The 13,322-nt window shown below is 37.1% G+C and overlaps 1 protein-coding gene across 1 annotated transcript in view; it reads left to right on the forward strand.

Moving 5' to 3' along the window:
• The window catches only part of DMD (dystrophin), a 2,325,391-nt gene that overhangs the window by 1,623,335 nt on the left and 688,734 nt on the right, over positions 1-13,322 (forward strand). Inside the window, 1 exon segment of the mRNA XM_043994767.1 lies at positions 4,489-4,606. Within this exon segment, the coding sequence (XP_043850702.1) occupies positions 4,489-4,606 (118 nt within the window).

A 13,322-nucleotide genomic window follows, 5' to 3' on the forward strand; every position in this document is an offset into this window, starting at 1 on the left:
GTAAGAGAAAAATAGGTCACTTCAAAATCTCACTATTTACCATTTCTCCACCTTGCACTCTATTAAAAAAGCAAGCCTTCACATTTTAGTAGCCCCAGATTTACTACATGGGAAGATTTTTCATATCTTAAATCAGTTGTGGAGAACCTCAGGTGACAGTAGTTATGATGATTATATAGAGAAAATTCCATGGTGACTATGTCATTGTTCCCCCTTGAAAAAATATGAATAAAATTTTTTTAAAACAAGACTCACTAAATAAACAACATACTCCATTTGACATTTTTAAAATGAGTTTTTTAATTTAAAAAAGTAGCTTAAGAATTAAATACAAAGATTTTCATTTCTATTCTATATTCAAAGAAGCAAATGGCAAAAATAATCAGTTAAGAATGCTTCAAATCACTAATATGAAAAACATCAAGCAAAACAGTTCTGAAGTTTCACCTCACAACAGACCAATTTGCAAGAATATAAAAATCTGGAAATGGTGCTGAAGGTGTTATGTATGGGCACACCAATGCATTGTTGGTATGGCTATGGATTATTGGTGGAGCAGTTAGGTGGCTCAGTGGATAGAACAGTGGCCCTGAAGTTGGGAGGACCTGAGTTCAAAACTTACCTCAGACACTTACTAGCTGTGTGACCCTGGGCAAGTCACTTAATCCCAATTGCCTTAAACATCCAGTACCATCTCCAGTCCTCCTGATCTGTATCTTACCACTGGACCCAGATGACTCTGGAGGAGAGAGTGGGGTTGGTGACTTTGTACAGCCCTCCCTCACTTAAATCCAATTCACTGCAAGTCATGACATCATGCCATGTCATTGTCCTCTTCAAGGTGAAGGACAAACAACAATAATAATTGGTCCAATTTTTGAATTATATGAAGAAAATACCTAAAAGGCAACATACTGTTTGACCCAGAAATTCCACCGAAGGAAAGGAGATTAGTATTTCTATAGCATCTACTATATGTTAGGAACTATGTTGAGTGCTTTTTCCAAATATTATTTCATTTGATTTTCACAACAACTCTGGGAGGTAGGTCCTATTGTAAAAAAATTAATTATTCATAACTATAAAATTATATATAATTGGACATGAAAAATTATAAGTAGGTGAAAAATTATAGGTTTAGAAAAATTATAAGTGGGCCATAAGTCCCTTCGTGGTCGCCATTCAAATGTAAAAATATTTTTAATTGACTAGCCTAATTTGGGGGGCTAATCTGACTGGAGGACTAATCTGGGGACTTTTGACTATTTGGCTATCTGACTGCTGTTAATTTAATGTGGGCCGTTTATAAAGTTCCACCACACTGCTCCCAAACTGATAGCCTAAGATTAAGAAGGCTCTTAACTAAATAATCCAAGCAGAGTTTATTTATGAGATACTATTTCAAATTAGGAATACAAGGAAATAAAGTACAACCTGACTGCTTTCCTGCAGTCTCTTTCCACTGCCTCTTTCCCACCTGCTGCTCTTTGAACTTCTTGAATACAATAAGGGCTTTAGCCACCTCCTGCCTCAGGGCACGTTACACTTTCCCTGATTTGTATTAAGGCCTGTAACCTTGTCTCTAGTCTCCAACCTTTTCCGAACCGAACTCTGCTCCATCAGCCCCGCCCCAGTCCGTCCTCCTGGTCTATGTATACCTTTTCTTCTCTCCACTCAAATCTCGGGGCTTCCTTCGCCCCCACAGACCAAGCTAATCCACCAGCCAGGGCTGCAGCTGGTTTTGGGGGGGGGTGCACTCCCCAGCTTTCACATGCTTCAGCACAGGCTATCCAGGATCTTTGGATATCTCCGCTCAGGTCGGAGGGAGCTGGGGCTTTTTTTTTCCCCCAGCTGTCTGACCTGGGGTCTTGTATAGCCCACGGGGCTTTTTCCCTCAGCTGAAGCTGAGGAGGAGGGGGAGAGACCCTGAGGGCCTAAGGCTTTCTAATCTCAGCCTAAAGGTAGGGTCCCCAAATCAAAATAAATTTCCACACTATTATTATCCCAACTTTACAGTTGAGGAAACTGACACAGACAGCAGTTCAGTGACTTGCCCAGGGTCACACAGCTAGTGTCTGAGGCTGGATTTGAATTCAGGTCTTCCTGAAGCCATACCCTGTTCTCTATTCACTGGGCCACCGAAGCTGCCTTAATATTGAGGGGCCTGGAGTCAGGAGGATCTGGGTTTTGAATCCTGCCTCAGATCCTAACTTTGTGACCCGTGGCAAGTCACTTAATTTGCTTCAGTTTGCTCAACTGTAAAATGTCAATAGTAATAGCACCTACCTCTTGGAGTTATTGTAAAGATCAAATGTGATAATATTTGTGTGTGTGCATATATTATCTTGAATGAAATATTATTTATATAGACATCCTATATATGTGTATATATATATATAATATTGTGTATATGTATACATAGTTATCTTGAGTGAGACAATATCTCTAAAGACACACAAGAGGTCAAGGTAAAAAGGGAACATTCCCATATACATGAAAATATTAAATATATATATATATGTATAGTGTGTAATACATGTATACATATAGCATATGTATATATATGCATATACATATATATTATATATATGTGCACTTTTGGTAATAGCAAATATCAGGAAATTAACTAAATGACCATCAGATATAGAATGTCTAAATAAGTCATTGAGTTCTGTATATGAATGTAATACGATATTATTATGTTTTTAAAATCATGATTATTGTGAATACAGAAAAGAGCGACAAGACAAGTAACCTGACTCATCATGAAGTAAGCAAAAAAAAAAGGAAACTAATATACACAATGACCAGAATAATGAAAATCAAAATTATAACAATAAGTCAATGGAAATCAAATACTGGAAAATTAAAATGACCAAGCTTGTTCCGCAAAATGTAGATATGTGAAAATAACTACCTCCTCCCATTTCTTTACACAGAAGGGGTATTGCTGTTATGTAATATTGAATATTTTGTCAGATACTTCTCTTATATTAGTTTTGCTGAGCCATTCTTCTCATAAAAAATGACTCTGTGGGAAGGGCAGATGAGAAGTAAACATTAGGAAATGTATATAATAAAACATAAAATATATCAAAACAATTTTATTTTAAGATGTTTAAAGAATTATTATGCAACAAAGAAATGTTCTAGAGCAAAAGTTTCTACCTATAGCAAATATGTATTTATCAGGTACTTCAAAGACTATGTGTTATGACAAATTAAACAAGAAACCTCTATAGAAAACTTGACATGATTAGAACTGATTTTAAAAAATTAAATTTCATTGAAGAAACATCTCATGTCTTAATTACGATCCTAGATTTAGAGTTGGCAGCAATCTTTGTGTAGATAGATGACAGATAGATAGACAGACAGAAAGAATGAAAAAAAGAAAAATAGATGATAGACATAGATATAGATACAGATACACATGTGAATATATGTATGTCTATATATATATATGTGTGTGTGTATGTATATTTCTACATACATCTTTTGTATGTATATATGGATAGGGATGGGACTGGTGATTTCATTGGTATAGTTAACTCTCAGGTGAGGAAACTTCCTCCTCTCATGTAGGTCAGCATCTTTTCTGCAATTTATGTCAGTCAAGAAACATTTATTAAAAGTCCTCTGTGTGCCAGGCAATTAGTTACATCTAAAGATACAAACTAATAATCTTGTAGTGCTGCCCAGAGCACTTAAAGGCTGAGTGACTTACCCAGGATCACACAGCCCATAGATGTCAAAGGCAAATATAAACAGGTTCATATCATCACAGCATTTTAGAAATGGTAGGGCTCTGAGATTTTCACGATTTTCAACTAATCTTACACAGTTTAGGGATGAGGCAACTGAAATCCAGAAAAACTTAGAAGCTAGTTAGCTGTAGAGGCAAGATTTCTTTTCTCCATTACCAAAATGCATAGTCTCATCAGGACTTCACAAAGAATTAGATTATAAGCACAAGCAGTCATCTCTCTACTAAATAAGTGGTCACAATTCAAAATGACAGTTCTTACTCTCAGAATTCTTATATTGACTTCAATGAGCCCAAGTGCAGTGAAGCAGCTCAACCAAAGCTTTGAAATATTAAGAAGCAAATCTGTAATCAAGATTTCCATTTGCAATTGCTCACCTATCTGTGAACGAAAAAACATTTTCTGGTTAAATTTTTATGCATAAACCACAACCGATGGAGGGGCTTGTCTCTAATAACCCCTTCTCCCATATATTCTAAAAACATTTTTCTTTAGTTTGAAAATAACACTTTACTTCCTATAAATAAAGAATGTACACAGAGCACTTTGCCTCTCTTAAAATGTATGCACGCCTAGAGTGCAATTAACCACTTAAAAAGAAAAACCCTCAGAACTGCAGAGAACAGCATATAACAGCAATATCCTTGAATAGAACCACAATTTATCCATTATAGAGAAGTACTTGAGGGCTACTTTTAATTTTATACGTTTGTTGAAATAGGCAACACTACAGGATTTGGAGCAGCGGCGCCCCCAACTGGAAGAACTGATTACTGCGGCACAGAATTTGAAAAACAAGACCGGAAACCAAGAGGCCAGAACAATCATTACTGATCGCAGTAAGTGGTGTTTCCGCTGTCCTGTGAAACTCAGGGCAAGATGCCTGGAAAGTTATAGTCATAATGACGATAACAACTGTTTTGTTTTGTTTCTTCTAGAATCTGAAAATTCTCAGCCTATGAGAAACATGCTTAATAACCTAAAATATTTCTAATTAGTATTATTGGATTTTTTTTTTTAAGTGAGGCAGTTGGGGTTAAGTGACTTGCCCAGGGTCACACAGCTAGTAAGTGTTAAGTGTCTTAGGCCGGATCTGAACCCAGGTACTCCTGATTCCAGGGCCGGTGCTCTATCCACTGTGCCACCTAGCTGCCCCAGTATTATTTGATTTTAAAATTATAGTTATTTAATTAAAAGTATTTCTAATTTAGTATTTCTTATTAGTCCAACTTGACCACTAGATTATCTGTATTTGGTGATTCCTTTCTACTAAGGCTAATGGATTCATACTTCTGCCCCTCCCTAGGTCTTACACTCCTGTTCAAAACTTCCCTTCTTCATTATGGACCCCCCCCACACACCTTAAACTGCTTTCCCCTCCCACACCCATACTGTTGTGAGAAAATTGCTTCATCCTGCACTTCTTCTTCTCTTGTTCTTGCTATCTTCAGTGCTCATAGAAACCTGGATTTCTCCAGAAGACATGCCACCCCTTTCCATCCTCTTGGATCTTATGTCCCCCATTCAGTACCTCAATATCTTTCCATATTGTCACTTATTCTCTGACTTCAGATGATGTGAGTTTTCCCTGTGTTCGGGTTAATACTCTTATATTCCATCATCTTAAGGCTTTCACAAAATTGGGAGGGTCTAGTCACCAAAGGATCATCCTAATGATGCTGCTCTTACCTGTTTCTGACATGATGAACTCTTCCTCATACCAGAAGACTGGCTTAAGATGTTGAGGTGGTACCAAGTATAATGAAATCATACAAAACACCCAAAGAAAGTTGCAGAGAGGTAGAATGGTCTAATGTAACACAGACCCCCTAGACACCTTGCCAAAAATGGATACTGCAGAGCAGATAATCAGTGGTATACTCAGAATAGAAGTGTTGAGGGAAGCCCACAAGGCATCCATGTTCTTCTCCCAAAATAAAGAGACTTATCATGGACTGAGACACCTTCCAAAAGCAAATGAGAGGACAAGGCTCCCCTATTGTAATAGACTTCAGTAAAACAGTGCTAACATTCTGCTCCTCCTCTGCCCCAAATCTCCAACCAAACGTTTCTCTCCATATGCCCATGAGGGCAAAGCAGGCAAGCAAAAAAAAAAAACAAACAGTCCCGGTCCTCACGGAGTATATAACCCAATTGGAGAGACAACACATAAATAGCTATGTATATACAAGATACATTCAGAGTTAGATGGAAATTGATTTCATCAGGAAGGCACTAGGAGATAAGGGGAACTAGAGAGGTATCTTATAGAAACTCCATTTTCAGATGTATCTTGAAGGTAGCTAAGGGAATAAAGAGGTGAAGATGAGGCACCAGAAAATTCCAGGCATAGGGCTCAGACAATGCAAAAGTGAGGAAAAAGGAGATAAATAAAAAATGTTTTGTACAAACAGAAGCAATGCAGCCAAAGTTAGAAGGGAGGGGGCAGCTAGGTGGCGCAGTGGATAGAGCATGGGCCCTGGAGTCAGAAGTACCTGATTTCAAATCCAGCCTCAGACACTTAACACTTACTAGCTGTGTGACCCTGGGCAAGTCACTTAACCCCAATTGCCTCACTAAAAAAATAAAAAAATTAGAAGGTAAGCAGAAAGCTGGGAAACTCTTTTTACAGCCAGTGTTTCTGATAAGGGCCTCATTTCTGAAATATATAGGGAACTAAATCAAATTTATAACAATGTAAGTTATTCCCCAATTGAGAAATGACAAAAGGATATTAAAGAAATAACAAAGGCAGTTTTCAGATGAAGAAATAAAAGCTATCTATTGCCATATGAAAAGGTGCTCTAAATCACTATTGATTAGAGAAATTCAAATTAAAACAACTCTGAGGTACATCAGATTGGCTAATATGACAAAAAAGGAAAATAATAAATGTTGGAGAAGCTGTGGAAAAAATGGAACACATTCATTGTTGGTGGAGTTATAAACCAATTCAACCATTCTGGAGAGCAATTTGGAACTATGCCCAAAGGGCTATGGGACTATGTATACCCTTTGACCCAGTAATATTACTACTAGGTCTATATACCAAAGGGATCATAGAATATCATGTCTAAGGGACTGCAAGAGGGCCATAGGATCCATAGAAGACTGCCAAATGGAGAGCATTATATTTGATCCCAGAGGAAATAAGGAACTACTGGACATTAATGGGTCAGGGAGTGGGAAGCATGACATGGTCAGACCTAAGATTTAGAAAAAAAACACCTCATTAGCTGAGTCAAGGATAGATTGGAGTTCAAAGGAACTAGAGGCAAGAAAACTGGTTGCAAGGATTTTATGACTTGCCAGGTTAGTAGTGATGAGAACCAGCACTCGAATAGTGACTAAGTAGAGAGAAGGGAGCCTGTGAAGATCAAATCATGAGATCTGGTAATGGATGGTTTCTGTAGAGTGAGTAAGTGAAGAGTTGAAGAAGACACAAGCATTGTAAGTCTGGGTGACAGGCAAGATGGCAGTTTCCTTGACAATAAGTGGGAGAGTCAGAGGAAATGTAGAGAAGCTGCATCAGATTCTGAACTGCTCTGCATAAATTCTGAGAGGCTGTTTCCCTGTGACCTGTCTTACACGTTCTGACAAACCCCACTAAGTCTTTAATCTCATTTCTTCCTATCTCCTTCTGGAACTCCTACTTCACCCCTCACTCCCCTACCATTTACCCTGTTATCTTTTGTCTCTCATTATCTATTGGCTCCTTCCCCTCTTTTTACAAATACTTTCAGGTTTTGCCTAGCTTTTAAAAACTTTTGCCATTATACTCTGGACCTCTATACTTCTTTCTTTTCCCTTCCACTGTTATGCTCCTAGAAATAATAATTTAGGGGAGGGAGGAAGAAAAATTTGAAACTAGAAATCTTAGGAAACAAATGTTGAAAATTGCCTTTACATATAACTAGAAAATAATAAACTACTTTTATGATATATTTTTAAAATGACTGACAGAACCATATGGATAAGATTACATATAAGGAGAAGTCATGAAAGGATTACAATTTGCAATAATAAAATCATGGATCCATTGAAGTTTTGCAAAAAAAAAAAAAAGAATTCTTTGAACTTTCTGCTTCTATTTCCTTTTTGTGATTATTAAAAACATGAGAGACATAGTATCTGGGTCATTTAATCATTTTATTAATATGACAGGTGGGTTATCAAAATATGAGGTCTCTGGCTGTCTCTCTCAGACCATAGATCTGGTGGGGTCACAGATTATGCCCTTCAAAGTGGAGGTTTTCCTGAGAGATGCCTAATCACTTCTGATTGGTCAACTTAATTTGGAGGTAGATTATATGAAAATGAAGGACTAATTGTAGACCACTCTCCCCAACCTAGGGTTAACTATTATTATTCACCCCAGACCAAATCTTTATTGCCCTAACAAGAATTTAGAAGTGTTGTTCTTATCTTATCAAGATTTCTAAAAGTTTATAGTCATGACTAGGGCCAAGGAGAGCATCTTAAATGACAGGTTAATAGCCCTAAGGAGAGTTGACTTTATTTCATCAAGAAGGACTTTGGAATGGTAGGGAATCTGGATATCTCCAAGATATTAATTACAAAAATCATTTCTCACCTTGTTCATTCATTTCAGTCGTGTCCAACTCTTCATGACCCCATCTGGGCTTTTCTTGGCAAAGATACTGGAGTGGTTTGCCATTTCCTTCTCCAGCTCATTTTATAGATGAGAAAACTGAGGCAAACAGGGTTGTGTGACTTGCCCAGAGTCATACAGTTTGTAAGTATCCGAGGCTGTATTTGAACTCAGGTCTTCCTAACTGACACTCTGTCCACACAACCTACCTATTCCCTCTACTTCTTTACCACCCATTTACTCCTCAATGCTTTGTCATCTGGCTTCCAGTGCCATCATTTTATTGACACTGTTTTCCCATAGGTCAGCAGAGCTAAATCTGATGACCTTTTCTCATTCTCAGCTATTGTAACATATCTGCTGCTTTCAACACTTTTGACCATGCTTGGATACTCGCTTCTCCTTAAAATTTCTCTTGGTTTTTCCTCTCTGACCATTTCTTCTTAGTTTTCTTTATTAATTAGTTACCAATTTCTGTTCCTAAGTCTTCTCTAAATATAATTTCTCCCTATATCATCTAATTTCTAGGGTTATTGCCTCTATACTCCTAAATATAAATATCTAGCCCTGACTTCTCACATGACTTGTGTTTCCATATCTCCAGCAGCCTGCTAGACATCCATTCCTGAATGTCTCACCATCACCTCAGAATTAGAATGTTAAAATTTTAATTAATCATCTTCTTCATCCCCAAAACTCATTCCTCCTCCCAAATCCTTTTTGTCTTTTGGTAGTACCACCATCCTTTCAGTCATCTTGAAAACTGATATTCCCTTTTTTACTCCTTTTTCTTCTTAACATTCCATTTTCAGCCATTTGCAAACTCCTCTTAATTGTATCCTAGTAGCATCTCTCCTAGCTATCCCTTATTCTATGTTCAGGTCACCTGAATCTTGGTTCATGTCCTTATCATCACTCTACTGAATTATTATCATCATCTCCAAATTGGAATCCCTGCCTCCAGTCTTTCCCCTCTCATGTCCATTCTTCAAACAGCTGCAAAAATAATTTCCCTAAGAAGAGATGACAGTATCACTCCTTTTGTTTTAAAAAAGAAAAGAAATACACACACACACACACACACACACACACCCTTAAATTGCTCCCTTTTGACTCTAAGCTAGAATCAAATGCCTCTGTATCTGGCTCCAACCTGCCTTTCCAACCTTATTTCATGCTTATTCCGTTTACATGTGGTGTTCCAACCAAATTGAACTACTAGATTTTCCCAGGACTCAAAGTTCCATCAATTGCCTCCATTAATTTGCATAAGCCATTCCCCCTTGCCTAAAATACACTCTTTCCTCATCTACTTCATCTTGCTTCTTACCCTACAAGATACAGATTGGATGCCAGCTCCTTTTTTGAGACTTTTTGTCCCCAGCTAAGAGCATGCTCTCCCACCTAAAGAATGTTATCTGGGATTCTCTTTTTCCCCATTATTTCTGACCTTTAATTATACTTATTTAGCTCCTTGAGAGGCAGGACTCTGTTTTGCTTTTATCTTTGTACACCTAGCCCCTCTCCCAGTGCCCTGTACATATTAGGCAGTTAAGGTTTAGTGAATTAAATTAATTTGAAGTCATGTCTAATTTAATTTGAAAGAATTCTTTTAATGCAAAATCTACACTTTCTACCTCTTCCCTGCAGCAACTATACTTCAGAAAGATTCTAGTCAAGTGAATAATGCCTTTCTTGATAAGATCTTTATCTATAACTTATCTTTTTCTTTCTGTTTATCCATATTTATGTCTGTCTTTCTCTCTCTCTACATATATATGATCTATCTTCAAATGTTTGAGGGAGATAAATGTTTAAAGTATTTTACCACAGTTAGGGTATGTATACCTATATATGTATATATATATATATATATGTGTGTGTATGTATATACACATATACATACACACAGATTATAGATAGATGTATATGCATATACACAGATAGATAGATATGTATGTATGTATATATTTACCCTTATAAATGAGATTAGGACACAATAATAATGATAAACTTCTAGCTAAACAATGCTCATAGTGGGCTTTTATTCTATGTAGTCCTTTTTCTAGGGCATGATTTGACTGAGGATAAAACAGCATCTGTCAAATAAGGAGCCACATTATAATGGGATTCTACTGTACTTCAAATACCAGCTATGTTTCAAATCCTTGCTTAATTCCAAGTTGGCCATTTAGGATGTGATATAATCTCTGATTAGTCATCTTTCTTTTTCTTTTCCATTTTTGGTCTGGAATTTACTGATTAAAATACTTGCTGATTCAAAAAGGTGTTAAGAAAGGACTAGTTTAGCTCTCTCTGCATTTGTTTCTGATTTGCGAAAATACATTGGCAGATGAGAACTGATTCCAAGCTTAGAATCATTTATAGATCACACAGATCATCCAAGCCAGAATTTTGTGTTTATCCAAAATGAATCTTCATAGGATTTCTTTTTTTCATTTATTTTAACACAGGGGGACAATAATGGTATAATTAGTGATTAAACTATTATTTTCTAGAAATAAATTAGACTCTTTTGGAAACATTATTAACTCATTCCTGCCTCCATCACAGAAATTTTGAAGTATCTTATATAAACGGAAAGAATTACTTCCACATGGAGAGACTTTCATTAAACAAATGAATGAATGACAAAGCATTTATTAAGAGCTTATTGTGCTAAGTACTGGGAAAACACATAAAAAGTGGGGACAGTCCCTGACATAAAGGAGCCCACATTCTAATGGGAGAGATCGAATCAATAAGAGTCTTCAACTTCAAGTCAAATGGAAAGGATTAGTGATCCTGAGGGTGTACCAACAAAGCAGATGGTAATGAATCTGCTTTAATGTCATATCTGTTGACACCTTATGATAGCTGACAAGTTGAACCATTTAACAGTGCTAAGGATTTTGGTGACAAGAACTTTCTTTTCTGCATCTTTAGTAGCATTGGTTGTTGAGGAGGTAGGGGATACAATACCTGTAGAAACAATTGCCTGCTCCTTTTGGCAAGGGGTTACTTCTTGGGATGATGGCTTCAAGACATAGGCTGAAAGTAGAACCAGTGGTCTGTGGTTGCTAGGCCTATCAGAGCTCTTGAACTTATGCTCGTATTAGCGGCAATTGGTCATCAGTTGATATTAGTGGTAGTGAAGAAAGTAAGCCACTTCATAGTGATTGCTAACTTTATTGATAGCTGCAGTGTCTGGGCTAGAAGGATTGTTGAAGTCAAGATCTGGGGCTGTCTCCATCAGAGTCTGAGGGGAGATGGTGGTTGAAGTGGTAACAATGATTTGACTTTTCTGTCACATTCTACTTCCCAAATTGGCTTAGCTGCCTTGCAGGTAAGGTTTTCTACAGAGGTTGATTTCTTCAAGAAGGTTGCAAGGGCTGGGCTAAGAAAAAGAGCCTGTGATCTTGGAGGCCACCTTGCTGAGGAACACATTGGATAGAACAATGGGCCTGGAGTCAGTAAGACCTGAATTCAAAGCTTGCCTAAGACACTTCTTTTTTGGTTTTTTTTTTTTTTTGTGAGGCAATTGGGGTTAAGTGACTTGCCTAGGCTCACACAGCTAATAAGTGTTAAGTGTCTGAGAATGGATTTGAACTTAGGGTTCCCTGAATCCAGGTCCGGTGCTCTATCCACTACGCCACCTAGCTGCCCCTCAGACACTTCTTAGCTTTATGATTCTGGGCATTTAAACTACCTCAACCTCAATTTCTTTAACCATAAAATGGGAATAACAATAGCAACTATCTTTTAGGGTTGTTGAGAGAATACAATGAGATATTATTTTTAAAGCTCTTAACTCAGTGCTTAGATTATCATAGGAGCTTAATAAATGCTTATTTCCCTCCTTCTTTGATGTATATAATGTATATAGTTATATTCCTTCTGATAAAGAAAATTTTTTATTCTTCCCTAATTGATTCCCTTACTTCCCAGAGAAGTTATTGTAAACTTTCTGATGTCTTCTGGAGTCTCTAACTCTTTTTTGAAGACCTTTCCTCTTACTTTACTGAGAAACTTGAAACCATTCGCTGTGAGTTCCCTCTTCTCCCTATCTCTTAATCCTTTGACTTTACCTCCTATACTTTCTGCCTTTCCCCCAGTATCTGACAATATGGTAATCCTTCTTAGAAAGGCCAACCACATTACAATTGCCCTTGATCTCATCCCTTCCACGCTTCTCCAGTAAATTGTATCTATCATTTTCCCTTACCCCATCTTTAATCTCTATCTCCTTTCAAATATTCCCAATATATAATATATATACACACACATATATATATATATAAGCATATATACATCTATGTGTATGCATACACACATGTATGAAGGGTTGGAGGGGGGGCTCATAGCTACAGGTCCAATTTCTCCCCAGACTTCAATCCTATATCACTAGTTTCCTATTGAATATTTAAAGCTCAATGTCAGTGGTACCTTTGAAGATGGCCAGTGACAATAAGCTCTTAACCAACAATCAATTTTAGTTCCATATTACTGATAATTATTATGTGTTTATTTATTCACCTTTGAGTTCATCCTTCAAAGCTCAATTCAAGATACACTTTTTTTTTGGTGGAACAATGAGGGTTAAGTGACTTGCCCAGGGTCATACAGTTTGTGAGTGTCAAGTGTCTGAGGGCAGATTTGAACTCAGGCCCTCCTGAATCCAAGGCCAGTGCTTTATCCACTGTGCCACCTAGCTGCCCCTGATATTTTTTTTAACTGAGAAAAGAAGTTTCTTTTTTAAGAGAATCCATGTTTTAATCTTTGTTTTAATTCTAAAATTTGGAGTCTGTACCTAATAATTTTGTGATGTATGTAGGAGACTACGTAAGGAGGAAGAAAATTTGCCCAATTGCTTTACGTCCAAAAGAGATCTGAAATAATTACTGTACTTGTTTTCAGACATAATGCAATAATATTAATAGAAT

This window comes from Dromiciops gliroides, chromosome 3 (assembly GCF_019393635.1).
Source record: "Dromiciops gliroides isolate mDroGli1 chromosome 3, mDroGli1.pri, whole genome shotgun sequence".
NCBI classification, from domain to species: domain Eukaryota; kingdom Metazoa; phylum Chordata; class Mammalia; order Microbiotheria; family Microbiotheriidae; genus Dromiciops; species Dromiciops gliroides.